Source organism: Limulus polyphemus, unplaced genomic scaffold (genome assembly GCF_000517525.1).
Source record: "Limulus polyphemus unplaced genomic scaffold, Limulus_polyphemus-2.1.2 Scaffold1469, whole genome shotgun sequence".
NCBI classification, from domain to species: Eukaryota; Metazoa; Arthropoda; class Merostomata; order Xiphosura; family Limulidae; genus Limulus; species Limulus polyphemus.
Genome location: NW_013667079.1, coordinates 246,909 through 269,158, shown reverse-complemented (window position 1 = coordinate 269,158; position 22,250 = coordinate 246,909). Strand labels below are relative to the sequence as shown.

Here is a 22,250-nt window from a genome sequence, read left to right as displayed (position 1 = left end):
ATTGAACTATTATTTTATGAATTTATGTCAATAAGTTTGGTATCAAACTTGAGATTATAATTCAAAGTTTAGTATTATACATTATTTAATTTCTTGATTTAAAAATAAATATCAAACACTCCTAAACATCGATTTTTGTGTGTCACGTGGTATGTTAAATACAGCACTGGTTAAAATTAGATGTTTGTGATGTTGAACTCGGAAGACACTCTTATTGAATGTAATAAGGGCTAATGCTCTCAAACACACTACTATAGTTGCAAACAACATTAATGAACTCAGAATACTTGTATGAGAGGAATTGCAATAATAAAATATTCTGAACACTGATATTGGATGAAACACAAAACTATTCATCTTGGACACTTGTATCAGAGAAAAAAAAAGACTATAGGACCTAAAACAGTTAAATGAAAGGAAACAAGGATTAGTAGACTCAAAACTCTTGTATGAAAGGAAACAAAAATATGGAGTTAAAAGGAATCAATGCAAGGCTAACTGACTTAGAACATTTTAATATTGCTAACAATTTATTAAATATATTTTCTTTTTTTAGATAACAATACCAGAAAATGGAGGAGATGGTGTTGATCTGAATGAATTTGTTGTCAGAATTTTGTCAGCTGATTATGAAGGACTCGGATCGTATGTATAACCTTTGTAATAAATACCTGTGTTATACTTTTTCCAATTTATCCTAAAGAAAGAATGTCTACCTTCTGATAGCACTTGGATTATTGGTTTCTTATGTTGTGTTTCATCTAATGTGTGTTTTTTATCTCATGAGATTTCTGATTATCTTGAATTATATCTTTAATATAGTCAAACTTTTTTCTTCCTTTTTTAGTGTTTATTTAATATTTTGAAAAGCCAAAACAATCTTTTGTTCAGGTTTTGTTCCTTGTTTAGTTTTGTTGTTTTGGTTATTCCAGAACTAGATTTTCATATGTAAACTGTTTTCATGCACAGTCAAGTCTTCTGTTTTGTTTATTAGTTTGAGTTTTTATGTATGTGGTTTTGTTACCTTATAGTGTAATGCATTATAGGCTATTCAACTTTTTTGTAGCCTTTACAATTGAATCAGAAACCACCTATTACATACACTGTTTGCATAAGTAACCTTCTAAGTTTGCAATGTAAAGAAAAATTTCTGTTTGATTTATTTCTTCAGGTGGTATGTTATATGTATCAATGGACAAATGCCTTTCAGGAGAAATGGTAATGACAAAAATACACCACTTCAAATCTCAACTTGTTTACTTACCTTCACCTTGATTCAGTATTATAGTAAAAATCAATTTTGTATATATATATATACATATATTAACACTTTCACAATGGGCTCGTGTAGTTTACACAACCTTGTAACCATGGTGCTATACATACTATAATTCTGAAAGTACTTGTTGTATCGTCAGTAAACATCAAAGTTTATAATTTTTAGTTTGTTTTGTGTATCTTCATGAAATTTGGCATGCTTTCAGTAAACATTACAAGTCTTTTGTAGCCAGAAAATCAGGATTTTTAATTACTATTTTTACTAAAACTTTGTCCATAATTTTATAGAGTCCAAGTGTTGACTGCTCCAAGTGCAAAGTGATTTTCATGTTAAGATTAATATTATAACCACTATAAAAATTAGGAAATAATGCTAAATTACCCCTTTTTTCTTTCTGGAATGATTACAAATTTTAATATGGAACCACAATTATTTATTATAAATAGCTGAAAGCTTGTAAGAGTATACATTTATTTATACTTAATTTTATTGTTTTATTTCCCTTTGAACTGTATTTAACTAATAATTCTACCACACAAGTTGTAAATCACTCAGTGAAGGTGCAGCTCACATTACTGTACCGAATTATGTAATGCACGAGCTGCTTGCAAGCATATTTTGTGAGGAATTTTTATTATTGTTATTATTTTTTATCATACCTAATAAGTTTCTAATTTTTGCATTTTAATTACATTTGTAATGATACATAAAGAATACTCATGGAAAACAAGACTGCAGACTTTTGATGGAACTTAAGCCTACTTTTTTTTATACTAATGATACTACTACACTAAATATTTTTTATTTGATTAAGTAATGCAACTAAAAATACAGAATAATAACACTCCAAGAGCAAACAATGTCCTATAACTATAACAATTTTTCTGGCTTTATAACTATGTGGTTTTAAAAATTCAGCTAAACCAGTTGAAGTGATTCTCGTGAGAACAAATATGAACCTGAAATAGGAAATAGACAATTTTTTGCACAGAAAAAAACATAATATAATACATTATTTGAAAGAATAAAACTTAATAATATAGTATAAAATGTCAGAGAAAACGTATTAGTAATTTGTGACAGGGAGGATGTGACAAGTAGGTACGACAAATGGGTCTTATTTTCTAGTTTATGACTTAGTAAATAAATAGGAATGAAGGCTATAAAAATTAGACTTTACCTTAATGATATCTATATTATAATGAGTTAGTTACATTAAATTGTGTACTTCAGTGAGGGGTGGTAAATAAATTAGAGAAGGGAGAAGACATGGTGAACAAATGCTATGATTCTCATGCTAGAGAAGATTGAGGATTTTTCAAATATTTCCTTACAAAATTAAGAACTTAAAACTTATTTATCAGCTGTTTATATTCATAGTGTATTATATGCATTATTAGTGTATGTCAGTAAAATTGGCATCACAACTTAGTTCAAATTTTAATGTCTTAATTTCTTAATTCGAAATAAAATATTTAAAAAAATTCCAAGTATGCTTTTTTGTGTGTCATATGACATCTCTTCTTCTCTTATCACTCAGTTTATATTTTATTATGCCTACTAACCACAATCTGTAGTGTTTAACGAATTATAACCTCAAAATTCAGACATTTACAAGCTAGAATATAATAATAAGAACTTCCCAACTTTTTGACTTGATGAGATATCAATATATTTTGCAAACCTACGAGGGTAGCTCTGCCCACTACTCCATTCTTTTGAAACCTCTTATCTTCTCACTTCTACATTTCTTAAGTATATGTTTATAACCAACAGAAAGAGCACATTTCCAATTACGTAATTCTGATAGTCATTTGTAATTGGCTTGAAGGGGGAAATGTTGAAGTCTGTTGAGGAAGTCATTGCTGTGAATAGAAATTAGATTTTATTTAACCCATATGTAGCTTATAGTCAGAAAGCCAGGTAAATGAGAGCAGTTTTAAGTGTACCAATATAGTAATTTGAAAGTTTTCGTTTTTCTAAAATACATTTTGAAATATACAAAAATTAATTTGTCTTCCCCTCCACGTCAAAAAATAAATTAGGCATACGACAAGGCTTAGCAACTATGATACGTGAGTACAAACCAATTTTGTAAGGTTGTAAGTACAATATATTTTTGTCTATTTTTTTTTTTATGTTTTAAGAAAAATAACTGAAAATTAAGCATTTATGAGTAAATAGTAACAATACATTTTCATGTTCATAAGCACTTACACACCTTGTACATCTATACTGCTAAATTCTGCCCTTTTCTTGAGGATAACTAATATCCAAATACATAATAAGTTAATTGGATTGGCCTGCTTTATACAGAGCCATATTTTAAACATTTTCTTGCAATTTTATTACTTGAGGCAATTCTCATTGCAACCACTGTACTATAAACAAACTGATAAGTCCTCTCCCACTGTATTCTCAGAGCCGGGATTACGATAAACTCTGTAGGAAAGTTCTGGTAATTGTGCCACATGAGCTTATTTGCTACCAGTGGTGTTCTAATATGTTGTCACATGAACAAACTAATGGCAGGGGATGTGCTTTGAACTTTATGGACAGTACTAAAGAGGATAAAACAGTACTATCCACTTTATGTTGCATTCTTCAACCTTCAAAGTTTTATGGTGGTTATGAGGGCAGTCAAATTGATTGACCACATACAGACTTAGGGTAGAGAAAATAACAGGTAAAATGTAAAATTTTTCTGAAAAAAAAACCTATTGGATAACAAATAGTTTAGTTAAGTACAACTTATCATGTTAAGTACTACTTTAGTGCTATAATATTTGGTTTTATAAGTTAATAAATTAGTTAGATTGGACAATAACACTAAGGTATTGATTTGAGCAAAATATACTGTATCAAAATTATGTCAGTTTAATCAATAGTCTTTAATTTACTTCATGTTTACCTTGATAAAGTTGGATATATTTTCTAAATACTAAACAAGACAGATGACTTACAGAAAAAATAATAATACTGTAAAAATCGTGCTTTTTACAACACACACTATTATAATTATTATTAATCTGTAGCTTAAGAGATGAGATTTTCCAGCACAGTAGTAGTGAGCAACAACATGAACCTCTTGATTATTTAATAGTAATAAGTGCCAACTTAGTGAGTTACTATGTAGTACATGAATTTATTTGAATATAATATATGTGTTTAATCTGTTAAACAAACAAAATATGTTGACATAGTTTTGATTGTCTGTAAGTTTTATTTTGCTTAAAATGTTGATTGAGTCTTGATACTGTAGAAGTTTTTTGTTTGGGAGTACAAGGTTATAATTAAAAAAAAAGAGTGGCTTTTTTTATGTGAAAATACACTGAAGTTAGTGAAAGTAAATTGGGGCTGTAAAAATGTGGCTTTAATTTAGGGTTGAAAATCTGTTGTGGTTGCTAAGTGAATGTGATCGTATATACATAAATGGACAATAATTTTCTTACCTGATTTTGTTAGAACACAATCAGATCTTTAAAGCCTGAATTTGGGCTGTTCTTCTTTGCAAGGTAAAATATAGGCCACAAAAGTGACAAGATGGAAACTTTTTCTTCCTAAAAACTTTAATGAATACTTCTTCTAATACGGTACATTACCTCTTCTCACATATATATTGCTATTCTCGTTCACTGTTGCCTTCTATATGCAAAAATATTTTCGTATGCCACAAGCCTTCCACTCCAACTTACCTCACAATTATCGTGGTTCAACTGCATCTCGCATGCAAATCATTATGTGACAACCCTCCAACAATAGGAGTGCGACATACCCTCTTGACACATGTGACTCCCTCTATTCGATTCTACTGAACTATCATTTCTCATTAGATAGTGCTATAGTGAAGACATGTTTTGATTTTGTTCTTGTCACATGCTTTTCTTTTTAATATTATCATATGAAGTGGAAATATCATTTATATCTTTTACTACTGTTTTATTTTTTAGAGTTTTCAGTGATAATTTTCCTTAGTTATTCTTCTTTTTTATTTAAATAATTTTTACATTTTCATCATTTTATGATGGATACCAAAGTTTATGTTACCACTTCCAAGGTTCTAACACCTGCTGTCAGCACAATTACACAGGTATCAGATCAAGGGGGAACTCAACTGAAGAATTTTCAGCCTTAATTCATTGGGAGATTGAACATTACCGGATTCTACATTCTTCTCCTGATAGTGCTCGACTGGGTTGAGATGGGGTGTTCCACAAGATTGCTAGTAGGTTTTTCCCTCACAATATATTTGCTTCATTAATATGCCCGTTTTGGACCATACTAACCCATGGATTTACATGGGTAAAGCTGCCCATCCTTGCCAATCCTTTGATGGAATAAATCAGGGGTGGTCCGCTTAAAAGCTATAGCATGAAAACTATAACAAGCACAAAATGGTTACAAGATTGGTCCGAGGGACCAAGCTCATGCTGAAAGAGTTAATATGCCTGTTTTGGATCATACTAACCCATGGACTTACATGAGTAAAGCTGCCCATCACTGCCAATCCCTTGACTGAATAAATCAAGGGTGGTCTACTTTTCAAAATAGGGTTTTTGTGGTCAACTATTGCACTGTCTCTGGTGTTAGTGTTCCTTCAGACTCTCCATTGCATTTTCTTCCCCCTTGTTCATCTCTAGGAGTATGGGAGTCCTTGCCACTTTCCAGTTCTGAGCCACTGGGGTGGTGGACCATGGAGGTATCCTCCTGAATATGATCTAATGCCAATAAATAAATACACAGCATCCATTCAGTTGAGAGTAGGGTGGCTGTGTTCTGCTGGAGTAAATAACATTGGTTCTCCATTCATGTGCTCCATCTCTTTACAGTGGGCTCCAAGGGTTAATGTTGCAACCAGCTTCTGTGACTATCTGGAGGGTGCAGTTGTGTATCATTTATAGTGGCAATCCACTTTTGTGTGGTGGTAACTGGTTAGCAATGTGATCCAGTCCTGTACGGTTCTATCTGAGGGGATTTGGTTGCACACTTACAATACCAAATGCACTCCACCTTTGTACGATGGGCTTCAAAGGTTGATGTTGCACCCAGCTTCTGTGACTATCTATAGGATGAGGTTGCATATCATTTATAGGGGGAATCCACTTTCGTGCATGATGTGTTCCAATGCTATACAGTCCTGTCCAAGGGGATGATGTTGTGCAAGTCTACTAATAAATATGCTCCATTTCTTTACAGTAGGCTCCAAGGGTTGATGTTGTGCCCGGCTTATGAGACTATCCAGAAGGTGCAGTTGCAAAGGGCTTATAGGGGCAATCCACTTCTGTGTGGTGGTATCCAGAAGTTCACGATGTACTCCAATGCTGTACAGTCCTGTCTGAGGAGATGCTGTTGCTTTGGAGTTGATCCATCACATTGCAGTTCACCCATTTGATTGGGATCCCTTATCCTACCATCATATGGATGTTAGATATCAGTGACTGGTTTTGGATTTAGAGCAGGACCAATCAACATAAGTGCTCACACATGTGTTGCCTGTGTTTTTCCTAGTCTTCACTCATGTTGCCTCATGGTCACAAAAGGGGGGGGGGATAATGTTGAAGGAGGTGATGGTTCTGGCACTCCATCTCAAGGAATTTTCACAGCCTGAGGCTGCTGTTGCACAGTGGGGTAAATATCAGATTGAGTTTTAGTATGATGTGACCTTCCACAGGGGCACATCTCTTACTGCCATTATTTGAATGTTGGGTTCTTGGATGTATGGTTAGTTGTGGATTGTGTACATGTGCCCATTTCATAGATCAGTTTGCATGGTATATATTTCTGTTCTACTGAACTTGAGTTGAAGATGGTGTGGACCCTCCTTCTACCACGTTTTGGAGGTTATATTTCTGATTCTGCTTGGTTTTGGACTGGAGTTGACCTGCTGCATATGGTCTGTCGTGCCCTAGCCACTCTACATATTGGAGCACATCCAGTTTTGCTTTCCCCAACATTACTATCTGTAGAGGATTCATCTACTGCCTCTTTTCAAGAGGATTGAGATTATAATATAATGTGGTTCAGATTCCAATCCAACTGTCTTCTCTCCATTTTGGTTGTGCTCCTCCATTTTTTCTGCCAATGTCTGTGACATCTCATTTGTCACTGGGTGAGGAGTATACCTGGTACAGAAGTGATGTGGTCTCCCACATATGATTCTCTATTAAGAGGATCATCAGTCTAAGGTGTTCTTTGGATGCTTTCAAAGGATGCTTCTTTTTATCCCTTGCACTTGTCCCTCCACCTACTCAAGGTGGGATTCTCACTATATTTGTGAGGTAACGTACTGTATTGGAATTTATAATTTTCCTATACTGAAAATATATTTCTGATAGGTACTTACCTCCTCTCACACATCCCACCCATCCTCCCCACTAAAAACCAATTCTTACTTCTTTGCCTAAACTCGAAGTGATAGTTTGGTAGATTGGAATATAGGGAACTACACGTATCAGGAAGTTGTGTTGCATTCCTATTAGTGGAGGTTTGTTGCATGATGATTTGCATGTGAGATGCAGTTTAACCAAGATAATCTCGGAGTACATGGGAGTGGAAGGCTTGTGGCATGCAAAAAATGTTTGCATATAGATGGCAGCACTGAACAAGAATAGCTATATTATGTGAGAAGAGGTAAGTACCTATCAGAAATATATTTTCAGTATAGAAAAATTATAACTTCTGTACCTGGCTGCTTTGCTTGGGATTTGTAACATTGACATAATATTTCGTATGGCTGTATTTCATCAAAGGCATTGCTTTTATTTACTGCAGTGCGATAATTATAGGTCATCTCACAGTTTTCAGCATTGTAGACAACCCATGGAAATAGTTTTTATATTAAGGTTAAAGCTTTGCTATTTCTTATCATGTTTTTTTATCTGATGCATTTGTAACTTTTTTTTCTTTTTTTGCATGGGGCTAAAACTTGATCTTCTTGAACTGTTGGTATTTCATTCCTGATATGCATGAAGAGAAAGAGAGTTCAGTTTTTTTGTGTGAAAGATTTTTCAATGTGAAGTTCTCTGATTTTTCACTACTGTGCTTATCTTTTAAAGTGAGAGAGAGAGAGAAAAAAGATCTGATCTCTACAGAATGCAGGTAGTGACATTTTAAATGTGTCATAAAAATTCGGAATTGGTTTGATTTTCCACTTTATCTGTCCTTCCATTATATTATCCGATAATGTTTAACCTACAATATGATGACAACTTAATATTGTAAATAAACCGATAAGCAAATAGAAACAGTTATCAATGGTCACAGTTTCTCTGACTTTTTATTTGTCACTTCCAAAAAACATTTATAAATGATGAGCATTGAGCTATAGCAAAAACACTGAACCTTGGTTACAAACTAGTGGTCTACAGCACAGTTTCCAGAGCAGGCTTTTATGTAGTACATTGAGGGCAATATTAACCTCCTCCTCTTTACATACTTTTCCATGTCCAAAGAGACTTTCAAGGGCTTGTTTGAGCAATGCAGAGACACTGAAGTCTATGTGAGGTGCATGCAAACTATAAAGTATGAATTCCTGCTTGCATGTGTATCTTTAAGAAGAACTAGTATGTTGACATGGACATTTGGCTAAATGCTTTGACTTGATAGAGCCACACCTTTCTGTTATTCAATTCATACAAAGATGATATTTCATCGTGGTACAATAATGTCAGCACATTAGCCTGATAGTGTGCTGATTTCTTCTAGACATTTTACTCAACTCTCTGAATGCTTATCTAACAGACTTGCATGCATTGATTCAATGTACTTGTTGTTTGGTTTGTTTTATTGTACTGTAAAAAAGGTGTTGAATAAAATAGTTTGAAACTTCAGAAGGTCTTTCTACAAATTATGTAGCTTCTGCAAATTAAATGCTTCATTTTTATGTGATATTTGGATAGATTCACTGCATTAAAAGTTCAAAAATATTTCATTGTGATAAGTTGTAGGTTTTATTTACTGATATTCATGTCTTCTTGTATTCTTTAAAAACAGCAAATTTTAACTTTGATTAAAAAAACAACAACACCCACAGTTGCACTGTGTTTATGATCACTAGCATACAATAAAAATAACTGTTTATATCAGACCAAAATTATAATTAAGCCAACTTTTTTAAGTTCTTAATCAGGTTTCATTTAGTACTGTTTTTGAATGTAGTCAGACCAAACTATTTCATTGCCTTTGTAAGAAGTGTTCTGTATACTTGTAATTAAGAATAACTAAGTGAACTATTAATAATTAGATCCCTCAATTTTAAATAGCAACTTTTCTTGTTATTCTCACATTAAAAACTATACAGGATGTTTCAATCTTAAATGATCTCTGTGGGTGGTATGAGTTGGATGATATATATGTGGTTTAATATAAATTATCTATCATCCTAAATTTTTAAAGAATCAAATTAAGTACCACCAATGGAAATTTTATCACTGTATTATTCAAAGTAAAGTTAAAATTATTTTAAAGTAGAGAGGAAATATGCTCTTGGATATGAATGTCTCTAGTAAACAAAAAAGTGGCTTTACACCAGAGCCATTAAAAAAGATTTTTAATGGAGCTGCCTGTTAAAAAAAACTTGGTATTTAAAGAAATCTGCATCTAGTAAAAACTTGATTCTAAGACAGAGGTACTTTTGAAAAGATATAAAAGTCTTGAGTGGTTAGTCTATCTAAATATAGAAATTTCTGAAGTTATTTAAGTTTTTTGTAATTTTTTCATTTTAATGACTCCTGATAATATTAAGCATGAAATTCTTGAAATTTTAAATGTGTTTTTCATGTATTGTCCTCATTTTTTCTGAAAAAAAAATTTAAATTATTTTGTTTTGCTTATGTAACTCTATCATTTTCACAAACCAACTGCTTGTTTATCAGTCAGTGGATTAAGATTTATTTAATCTGTTTACCTGCTAATAATTCTGTGTTTTCTGAAGTAGAAGTTTTCTGTAGAATTGTGGAGGTATTCTATAAATCTTTTTATTTTTATGGAACTTTGTTAATTTACAAAAAACGTAGTTATTTGTATTTTGCTACATAATTTGTTCAGTAACATTCAGTAAAATGCTTATAAAAGTAAAATTTAATTTATATGTTTAGAAAATATTAAATGTTAAGTCTTAAAGCAACTAGTCTGTACTATGAAAATGATATAGAAAGAGAAAAGTTACAGTTTATGTTTTACTGTTTACTATATAAAACTATATTCTATTTGTTTTAAATTAAATAATTGTATGTTTGTTTTTTTAAACTCCTTGTGAGTTTCAGGTTTGATTGATATTTTTTCTATTGTATTTCCCAGTTCTGGAGCAGTTCCTCCTGGGGATGCTTCCCTACTTATCCCTGATGCAATGAGAGATGTGCATACCTTGGTATGTTGCTTTTATGTTTAACTATTAACACCCAGATAGGTGCAGTCTGCTTCAATAGAAAAATTTCATTTATTTAATTCTATACATGAAAATTAAAAATAGCAAGTTTTGATTTTTGGTTGATTTCAATAAGCTCCCAACTGAATATTTTGTACTTGTGAATCACATAAATTTTTTGAGCATAATGTGATATTCATAATCCCCTAGGAGAAATGTCATAATAGTTTTGAATGAAGTAGTGCTAATTTGTCATTGTAACTTGAGTATACATGTATTTTTATCAATTTAATATAATCACTGTTTTTCAACCTCAGTTTTCATGGTGTGATGTAATTGCCTATACCTCAGCCTTCAGAAGTCATAGTCTAGTGATGTAAATATATCGTGAAAGCTTTTTTTCTGTTCTTTTGAAGTGTAAAATCTTATAAGGCTTCCAGTTCATTGGAAATTTGTGTAGAGATCAGAACAAAGAGTTGAAAACTTAGTTAGATGGTATGTTGCTGGAAAAAAGCTGTTTGTAAATAACTTCTGCTTCAATACAGTGTTGATTGTTTTGAAGTTTTTGAAAACTTGAAATGCTTTTTGTGAAATAAGATGAGGTAGGCACAGTTAAATCATTTTGCATTTGTTTTATCAAGTTTTCATTTGCTGATGAGGCTGTTGTGTTAGGTCTTGTTTGCATTAGGTCAAATTGGGCTTAGTAATTATTTCAATTAGCCAAGATAATTGCTGAAATAAATAAATAAATTGCTATAAAATGTATTTAAAACTTGTTACATATATTAAATGAAACTTTCTGATCAAAAAGAATAAAAAACATGGCTTGATTATAATTTGGTATTGTAAAACAGCTATTTTTATTTTATGATGGTGACAGTAAATGCTGTGAAACTGCATATATTATTTTTGAATCAAAACATATAAAATTTACAATTTTATGAAGTTAAAAGGAAAGGTTAAAAAGAATGTAGGAAGACATAAAACTAATAATTAAAATATACGACAAAGGTAAGCAGTTTTAATTCTTTGATAAGAAACATGCACTTACCTTCCCTCCTGCCCATTTCTTGTCTAATATTACATGTAAATATAAAGTATTTTTAGCTGTGGTACAGCAACTCATAGAATGGTTCCGAGTTTTTTTTTCAAGTACAAACTTTTAGCTCATAGCTCCATCATCTCTTGACGGATTTGAGATCTAATTACAATTTTGGACTCAGGAGGTTAAACACTTTCAATTGATTTATTTGACCATGCCCAAGGACCCATAGATTAATTTACTCTAATTCTGCCTAAAAGAATTTCATTTTGAGAGTAGGCTGGTAGAGATCCTGATGAATAATAAAATTGAATTGGGTAAAAGTGTGCCCCATGCTTGGTGTTGCTGGTGCACAAAAATATAGCTGATAAATTTACAATTTGAAACAGCTTTTGCATGACTAAAAAACAGTTTTGATATGTTTTTATGTACAGTTTCATTACATTGAATAGGATATTCCCAAGGCATCTGACCTTGTTATTTTTCTTTGAGAAATTATTGATATGACACATTTTAAAAGCTCAAAATGCACATGTTCCTATCAGAGTTGATCAAAGATAAAGAGTGAAAGTAGATATAAGATTAATTTTTATGATTGATAAAACCTTTCTTTTAGGTGAAGTATTTTGTTTTAATGGATTCAAGAGCTCGTGGTTTTGTGCGACCGATGTGTATGGCGTATGTGACTTCCGACAAATTAGTGTAGTTTTGTTGCTATTAACTATATATATATATATATATATATATATGTATGTATACCAGTATTTTGTTAAATTTTTAACTTTTTTTGTTATGTGATAGTAGTAGTGAAACTTTGTGCATATTAACTTCATAACAGAATTGTTAAAATATGTAGTCCTAATCTAGAACTTTCTCAAATTAAAAGAAAAGTTTATTTTTTAGCTTAAAATGTAGGAAATGTAACATTAAAATAATTTCTTGCAGGTGATTTTTTTATATAAAATGCTTCTGTATTAGATGTAAGGATAAAGTGTGTTATTTTTAAATTATTTGTTTTACTTCTGACTGTGAATTTTTAGTTCTTTATATGTGCCCATAAGAGAGTAGTGCTTCATTTCTAATTCAGTATAGAAATCCTTTGTCTTGAAAGAATAGCTATTTCACTTCTAGATTTATTGAAAGAGTAGTTATACATTTCTAGTAAAAATATAAAAAGCTTTGTCTTCAGCTTTTGTACTGATAAATAACCATTCAGATTCTATAACCCATGGTTAGGGTTTTTTCTATTATTTTGAAAGTTAGAAATATAACAGACTTTCTTATTAATTATATAAAAGAGAGTATACTTTGAGGACAGTTTCTGCATTTTACTATAGATTCATTGTTGAGTTCTTTTGTCTTTGAAAGAGTACTGTTCTTCATCTACTCTTTGTTGAGTTTCAACCAGTGTTAAAAGAGTACTGTCTAATTTATATTTGTTATCTGTGTTAATATTCTACTTTTACTCAATGTTTAGTTGCTAGCTGTGTTAAATGAGTACTACTCCACATCTAATCACTGTTTGAATTGCATTCTATGTATGGTAATGTGCTACATCTACTTACTATTGAGTTGTTACATTCAAAGAATATTGTTTTACATGCAATTACTCTTGAGTACCTATATTCCTAGAGTAGGTCTACGCCTATTCAAATTTGAATTGCCATTGTGTTAATAAGAGTACTGTTTCATTTTATTACATATTTTTGAGTTGCAACATGCATCTGTGCTAAAAAGGATTCAGTGTCATTTCTAGATTCACTTTAGTTCCTTTGTAGTACATTTCTAGAAAGCTTACAATTTACTGTAATACATCTTTAAAATTATGACAACTCAGTGTAATCTATTTCAGTGAGTTTGTATGTATGAGTGGAGTGTTTGCTTTGTAGTTGTTTAGTAATAGAGGATTTGTATTTTTTAATTTATCTGTGATGAAGGTAAAAAGGTGATAGTTAATAAGTCTTGTTTTTTCTATGTTTTTGCAATTATTCTGTGTTACTCTAATGTTTGTTTAAAGTATCCAGTAACTGTGAATAAAGATGAATTTGTAAATTAATATTTCCTTCCTTTCTTAGTAAACTTCTGACAAATGCTCCTGATATTGAAGAAGTACTGCAGAAGGTGAAAAATAAGTTGTATATTTTTTCTGTGTTTCTCATCAAGTTAATTTTTATATAGGAACTAGTAATTTTATTGATGTAGAATATGTATTTATTATGTTTTTTTCTATTTAAATATTTATGGATGTAGAATGTGTATTTATTATGTTTATTTGTATTTAAACATTTACTGATGTAGAATGTGAACTTATGTTAATTTCTATTGAAACATTTGCAGAGGAGGATAACATATTAATATTCTTTATTTGTATTTAAACATTTACTGATATAGAACATGAATATCATATATCTGTTTCTATTTAAACATTTACAGATGTAGCACATGTATATATTATAGTTATTTGTATTTAGACACTTATGGAGGTAGAACATGTGTTTATCATGCTCATTTCTGTTTAAACATTTACTGATGTGAAATATATATTTATCATGTTTATTTCCTTTAAACATTTACTGATATCAATAGTTTCTCTTCCAGACTTCCAAGATCTTGAAGCATAGCAATAGGAAACAGTTTTTACGAGAACTGGAAAATCTCATGGAAGATCTGGACCATTCAAAAAATTGTAAATTTTCAAACTATTGTTTTGAGAAAAAAAAAATTGTTTATCAGTATGGTAGAATATATTGTACTTCTGTCCCTATATGTTTTGTATGAAAATGTAAAGGAACTTGTGACTATATATATTTCATACAGCTATTGCTGATAAGATTTTTCAAGTTGTTGATCAGTGTATCAAGAATTTCTTAGTGAAAATGCAATGTCTACTGATTTTTAATTCATGAGAACCATGGAAACATTGCATTTTTACTTTTTCTTATGTTTTGCATCATATAGTATAATATATTTAATATTAGTAAAATATAATTAGAATTTTTTCTGTTTACAGCTTTCTTATTAAACTAATCCTGGTGTTTTAAAAAATTAAAATAGTAATACGAAGTCAGAAATAGTTCATCATTGCAGAATTTTATTTACATGTAAACCCGGAAGTGACACTGAACATGTTCAGTGTACAGGAAGAATAGGATCCTCAAAGCATTGAGGGTGATCCAGATGGATATTTTTTTCTTGTTTCTTAATATGTTGTGTGTAAAGTATCATGGACATCGGAAAAACACTCCATGAAAATCTTGGGAAAAACTCATGAAATTTTCTTCTTTTTGGCCAGTAGATATACCAAAATAAATTATTATTTTTATTTAGGTTTGAGAAAATAAACATGAAGAACATAATCATAAAGATATTTTAATGTCTGTGCTCTTACCTTTGTATATACAGTGTACAGAATAATATAGTCAATTACATATGCTTTGATATATATTAATTAGAAATATTAATACTCATAGATAGCTAACTAGACAAACTATAATTATTAGATATTAATTGATCTCAACCAAAAACATTGCAAAATATCACATTACAACTATTGATAAAGGAATCCAGTGACATAGTTTCAAAAGTTGAGGTCATAGTTCATTAATAAATCTGTTTTAGTTATTATGTGTTTATCTTGTTTATTGTTTCAACTGGTAAAATAAAGTCCAAAAGGAAATACATTAATTAGTATTGAAGTTAAAAGTGATTGGATACATGAAATGGAATTTCTTAATCAACACTAAAAACATAGAAAGTGTAAGACAAAAGCCAGCAATTAAAATTTTTTTTCAACACATTGTTTCACAACCCTAAAAATTATAACTACTAATTTAAATTATATAATCTTTATGCACAAAGTAGATACTAATTAGAAAGCATGTACCATGAATCATGCAATTTAGTACTGTAAGTGTGAAAATGAACAGGGTATCAGTGACAGCTGCCTGTCTAAAAAAGGGTTAACACTATATATTGGCATTTGAAGGATTACCTATTAGGCATAAACAAGTATTATTGAACTAGAATTAATTTCATGATTGAAATTTTACTTAATGTAAAATAAAAAGAAGAAAAATGTTTTCACCTGAATTTTGACACTGAAATATAATCATGTAAAGGGTAAAAATCAAACCCACTGTTTGTTGATTACTAAATAGATTTTATTACTATGTCAGGTTTCTTGTAAGGATGTTTAAAACAGGTAGTGGCAAAAGTTTTTGTTTTTAAGTCATTAATACACATCTTAGCAAAAAAAAAGTTGCTTATATTTGAGTTTATTTAATAATAGAAATGTGACAAAAACTCAAGGAAGAGGTAATTCATTAAAAAGCCCTTTTTTGTACATGAAAATGTATAGGGTAAACTTTTTGTTCTTTCATGAGCTTTCAAACCACTTTAGCTTTCTATTTTATTTGATAATTTATATTAAACAAATAAAGAATAATTTTTGATTCACTAACTTCAGGTAATATTGAAATCACAAAAATTTCTCCAATATGTATTTTTTAAATTCTGTTTTGAAACTAGCTCAAAACCACAAACTAACTCACTGTATTAGTCAGAAGAAATACACAGATGGAGTAGAATCTACTAATTCTGTGAAAATTGATTCTATTGAAGCTGTCAGAAGTGATCTTCAGCAGACAAAACAGCACATTAAGCCATTGCTGGTAAGATTACAGGCCTGTAACAAGTGAACTGGTTTATATATCAAAAATTCCCATTCCCTCTCACCCAAAGCTATCTCGACCTTGATTTGCCCTCTAAACATTGCTAACATTTTTCAACAGAGCACTAGTCTTTTATGCCCCTTCATTTTTGCACATCTAATTGGGGATAGATTGGAGTTAAACTTATTGTAATCATTAACTGGATACCTTTTTATTTTCATGTTCTCTAGGGTTGGTTTTATTTTTGTGTCCTTTGTCTAATAGATTCTTTAGGTGGACTTGTATGTTCCATATTTAAGTGTCTTTTATCTTTTGAGTTCTTTTAGTGGTTTTGTATATTGGTTGTTACTTATTACTGTTGTTGTTACTGTTTTAGGTCAAATTTCAGTTTTGCAGGTTTGTTATTTTTTATGTACTTTGTAGGCTTTACACATTTCTGTGTTTTGTTAGTTCGTTAGTAATGAGTACTTTCTCTCATTATGTTTAGTTTGTGTCTTTGGCTATACTCCATGACAGTTTCGTGAGCTCAGTGGGATATGTCTGTAGGTTTCTGCCTTCTGTTTTGCTCTCCCTCTATCCTCTTCCTTTTTCCTCAGGATCGTACTACGTCCAGTCATCTACCAATTCTGTTTGAGACCTACTACACAACAGAACTATTAAACAGGTGGTGTCCACTCAACCCAGAATTTTACTCCTGTCTATTTGTTGTCTCCAAAATACACAGGAGATTGGAGTCCCATCATAGCTCTTTCCTGGCTGTATTCTTATCTGGAAACACCTCACTCTGGAGCCCTACCTCTTACTTCAGTGGGTTTTTTGCCCCCCGTGGCACCTCATTTTTTTTATTTGTCCATGAGAGTTCTGTCTTCCAGTTCTGGGCACTGCCATTCGGTCTTTCTTCAGCTCTGTATGTGTTTTGTCAAGTGGTTTGCTCTTTTGCACATTCTCTTCACTCATTGGGTCATTACATGGATGACTGGCTTCTGCTCGCCTCTTCCCATGCTCAACAAGTCACTCACACTTGCTTATTTCTTTGAGAAGATGCTCGGATGGGGTTTTTTCATCAAATTGGAGAAGTCCTTTACTGACCCCTCGCAGTATCTTGTTCATTTGTTGGTTTTCTTCACTTTCCGTTTCAGTCGAGCCCATCTTTCTCTACTTCAGCTCTGGGATATGGAGCTGGTAGTCATGTAGACCTTATCATTTCCTTCTCTCTATGCAAGAGAGGTTCTTTCTCTTTTAGGATCATGGGCTTCCTTGGAAGCTTTTATACCCTTAGGTCAGGCACACATGCATTCTCTTCATTGAATTCTTCTCACCCAGTGGAACTTCCTCCAAGAACCCTTGGACCACTGCACCTCCCTTCCACCTGGGATCAGAGCTGACCTTGCTTGGTGGTTTGACAGGGACTTGACCACGTTGGGGATTCCTCCACTTCGTACTAAGTCTCACACGTTTACAGATGCTTTCTTGGTGGCTTTCCTCAATTCTACAGAGATTGTCAGTCGAGGAGGCTACTGTCCATTTACACATCCTGGAACCTTTTGCAGTTCATCGGGCTATGTATCATATCCTCCCATTCCTGCAGGGGGGGGGGGGGGGTGTGGCAGTTATGGTTCATTCTGATAATTCCACTGTCATCAGCTGTATTACCAAGCAAGGGGGAACCAGTTCCAGATCTCTGTGTTTTCAGACTCTGGATCTCCTCTACTAGACCATCAACCATGACATGACTGTTCTGGCATGTCATGTTCCTGGAGTTATGAATCTTGTGGCCAGTCACTTATCATGTCCCACCCTGGCTCTCCCCACAGAGTGGTACCTTCATCCTCAAATTGTTCTGTGGGTGTGTTCACTACTGGGAACTCTGCATATATATATATATATATATATATATATATATATTACTACTCATCTGGAATGACCAACTTCCTTTTTGGTCTCCTAGTTCTTCACCTCTCAGCTGTGGGGGTGGATGCTTTCACTCCAGATTGGAGGGGGTCTTCACCTATATGCCTACCCTCCAATCAGACTCTTTGTCTGGGTATTTTCCCTTATCCAGATCACTTGTTGTTTTCTGCTGTTGCTCCATATTGGCTGGCTCAGATGTGGTTCCATCTACTCTGGCCCTTACTGGTGCTACAGCCCTTGTCCTCATTTCAGTTGTTATTGCTTCTCTGTTTTTCATCCCAACGTCACCACACTCTAGCTTCACACGTGATTTTCTATAATCCTGTGCCTCAACTCTGGAACTCACCCCAAGTGTAGTGTCTTTCCTTGCCTGTACCAATTGCCCTTTCTCCTTGTTTATGTTGCAGAAGCTTTGGTCATACTTCAGACTTTGGTCTACTGGCCACAGCTTCCAACCATCCCATCCTTCTGTTCCTCACCTGTTGCAGTTCTTCATCTGGTAGTGCTATACCCCACAGGGGTGCCTCCTTTTATAACTGTGGCATACCTGTTCTTTCACAGTGATTGTTCTCCACTTGTTTGATTACTTTTGTGCCTTCACCTTTGCAATATGGGATTCTAGCTTTTGGTGAGAGGAGGTAGTATCATTTCAGAAGTTAACATTTTCTAACACTGAAAATGTATTTCCTATAAGTACTTACCTCTTGTTACATACTTTTTGCCCTTCCTCTCAACTGATATGCTGATGTTTCTGGCTTGTGTCTGCCAATTGTCAAAAGTGAGGATTGTGCTCCAATAATAGAAGGAGCTACCTGCACTAGTATAGGTTGTGCAGTATGATTGTTGGAGGGTAGTCACATGATCAGCACATGTTGCTGCAATGGTGCAAAAATGAAGGGGTATAAAATACTGGTGCAATGTTGAAGAATTTTAGCAATGCATAAAGGGCAAACCAAGGTCGAGATACATTTGGGTGAGGGAGTTACGTACCTATTGAAATACATTTTCAGTGATAGAAAATGTTCACATTTAAAAAATCCCCAAAACTAGTTACAAGTAATTTAGAGGGTATATTTTTAGTTAAATGTAAACTGAATCAGAAAATCTAGTTATGTTAAATGTATTATTATTAGTTTGTGTAACTGTGCAAAATTTAATAAAACTAAACAGCTTATTTCTGCACAACTTTTACATCTAATGTTAAAATTGTGTAATGACATTTTCAATGAGTGTTTAAAATGAATCATCCTTGTTTTTCTTCTGTTCAAGTGTGATTGTGAGGATGTAACTCTGTAATAATGAAGGAAATAAACCAGTAGTATATCTTTATCATTTATCTTACAATTGAGTGTTTCTTTTAACTGAAGGAAAAAACAGAATATTTGGAAGAAAAATTAGAAGAATTTTTAGATTTTCTACATCATCTGCCATATCAGACCACAAACTGCTATTTCAGGGCCACTTTAGAAACTGCCCGTAATCAAGCTTCTGAATTAGAAGTAAGTTCCCTTTAAAAGATGTTTTATAGCTTACTTGGTACTTGAAGTCCTCTGTAGAAACTGTTTGTAACCAAGCACTATGTTAGAGGCAAGTTGTTTTCCTTGAAGGTTATTTTGTAAGAATTGTTGTATTTTAGGTCTGCTATAGAAAGTGCTCGAGACAAAACTCCTGTAGCAGAAGAAAGCACTTTTATTCATGTATAAGTATCCAAACTTAACTGAAAGCAAATGTTGATGATAAATTGCTAAGTAATGGTTTTTAAATTATTTTCTTTTAGAAGTTTTCAGCATATTGTAGGTACAGCAATATTACAGAATCTTAAATTAATTTTTTACTTTTCTATTATGATTTTTCTATATACTTGTATTCCTGTTTTGTTTAAGTGCTTTTAAGGAGGTGGACTTGTTTTGTGAAGTTAGGGATAAGTGAAGGAAAAACGAATATTAGTTTAATGCACAGAAATTCTTGCTAATCTTATAGATTTATGAAAACAAGCCATTGTTTATAAATCAACGAGAGAAATTATAATGACGAAAGAGAAGTATCGGCTTATTAATTTGTTAAATTGTTTTCACTCAAAAAAATGAATTACTAAAAATATCATGGTGGAGGTTCTCAGCATTTCATTGAAGTTCTTTGAAATATTTACATATTAAGAAACGATGTGTCACATGTTTTGTTTTATAGCCTCGATCTCTGAACACACAGTTGTCTCGAAAGTTTTGTGATAACTTGCGGCCATTAACATCTCTTAGCCCTTCAGGATCCTTTTTTGGTTTGTACCTGCTGTTTGTGTTGTGGAAGGTATGAACATTTTGCTTCATATAAACATATGACTGTTATTACCTAAGCTGAAAAGTAAAGATCTATCCAACTTTAGCTTTTGTATAATAACATTATATAGTAACATGTCTACCTCACTTTATTTATTAGTGTCATTGTCAATAAGACCAGTTGGTGAATACAAAAGCTCGTCAGACTGACTGGGTTGCAGCATACAAGAGTATTAATTGCAACGTTTTTTAAATAAGTCATAATATGAGACATAAAATCTTATGGTGTGTACACCCTTCCTACTGAAAACTATTATTAGTGTAATAAAGAATGATGGAATTAAAATTATCATCATTGTTATAGTAACACGACTGTTATGTTGATCAGTTGTAAAATATTTGGTCTGAGAAGCTGTACCTATCCAGATGGTTATATCACTCATTTATGAATGTGTGCATTATGCTAACTTGTGTACTATATTTTAAAGCAACAAAATTAAACATATTGTCGATTTACCTCAAAACAAAATCAATACACTGGATATTTAAGAAATGTTATTAACCTCTGAGGCGATCAATATCCAATAACCACTTTATGAGTGTAGATTCTTTAGGAATAGTAAATTATTTTACAGTCTAAAGTCAGCTAATCTTGTGAATTTTCTGTGTATGTTTTTAATTATAATTCATAAAATGGTTGAAAATGATAATAAAAATGTGATGTCAGCTAATCTTGTGAATTGTCTATGTATATTTTTAATTATAATTTATAAAGTGGGTTAAAATTATAATAAAAATGTGATGGTTATAAATTTGTTTTACTTTTTAATTACTAATGAGTACTTAAATGGACTGAAAAGTAATTGACTAAAAACAAACAATATGTATATTTTGTATTAGTTTCAGTTATAATTTTTTTAATTGTAATATCTGAACATGCATGGTATTGGCCCATTAGACCAACCTTATGTTGGAGAAGTAATGTTGACAATAATTCCAAACTTACAAAGTGTGTCTTTGTGAAATGTGGCAAGCATTTAGTCAACAGCACAAGTCTGTTGCACATAGAAATACAGGTTTTTCAATAAGATATTTTTCACTAAAAATTTATCAATGAATTACTCAAAAATTAAGGTGTGTTACTAAAATTTTTATTCTAAAGATGTGTGTGTGAAATGCCAAAGTCAGTCTGACTCAGACTCTGACAAGTTGGAGTGCAAAATGATGTTCATGTGAAGAATAAAAATACTTTTTTCTATTGTACAAGTTACAAATTGCATTTGTATAACTTCTATAATCTCATAAGTAATATCTAGAGTTTTTTAGGATCCCTGTATATTGTATTTTCTCTACTCTGTTATGAACTGTTGCAAAATTGTCAGTGTAGCATAATATGAAATTTGATAACTCTGATATCAAATTCATAATGCCAAAAGCAGCTAAAGTAGCTTAGCTGGAATACTGAGTATCTGAAAGGGGCAGGTAATTTAGAAAATATTTTTATATGGATAACTGGATATCTAATAAATGTATAAATTCAATATGAATAGTGTTAACTGCTCTGTTTATTATAACTAGCAGAGACCCGCAAAACAATTCCGGCCAAATTAGTATCTTTATCGTAACAGTACTTCTTTAAATATAACATTTCTAGCACAATACCAACGAATTATAATCGTAGACAACTAAATGTGTAAATCCATTTGTATAT

General features: G+C 32.0%; 1 protein-coding gene across 2 annotated transcripts in view; it reads left to right on the top strand.

The window, feature by feature from the left end:
- The window catches only part of LOC106463721, a 61,420-nt gene that overhangs the window by 3,659 nt on the left and 35,511 nt on the right, over positions 1–22,250 (top strand). Inside the window, exons 2-9 of one of the 2 annotated variants that reach the window (XM_022391303.1) lie at positions 557–645; positions 10,577–10,646; positions 12,302–12,384; positions 13,761–13,806; positions 14,284–14,371; positions 16,306–16,355; positions 19,634–19,765; positions 20,454–20,570. In XM_022391303.1, coding sequence (XP_022247011.1) covers positions 557–645; positions 10,577–10,646; positions 12,302–12,384; positions 13,761–13,806; positions 14,284–14,371; positions 16,306–16,355; positions 19,634–19,765; positions 20,454–20,570 — 675 coding nt within the window. Of the gene's footprint in view, positions 1–556; positions 646–10,576; positions 10,647–12,301; positions 12,385–13,760; positions 13,807–14,283; positions 14,372–16,212; positions 16,356–19,633; positions 19,766–20,453; positions 20,571–22,250 lie in introns of both variants that reach the window. The other variant, XM_013923783.2, reaches the window with a different exon arrangement.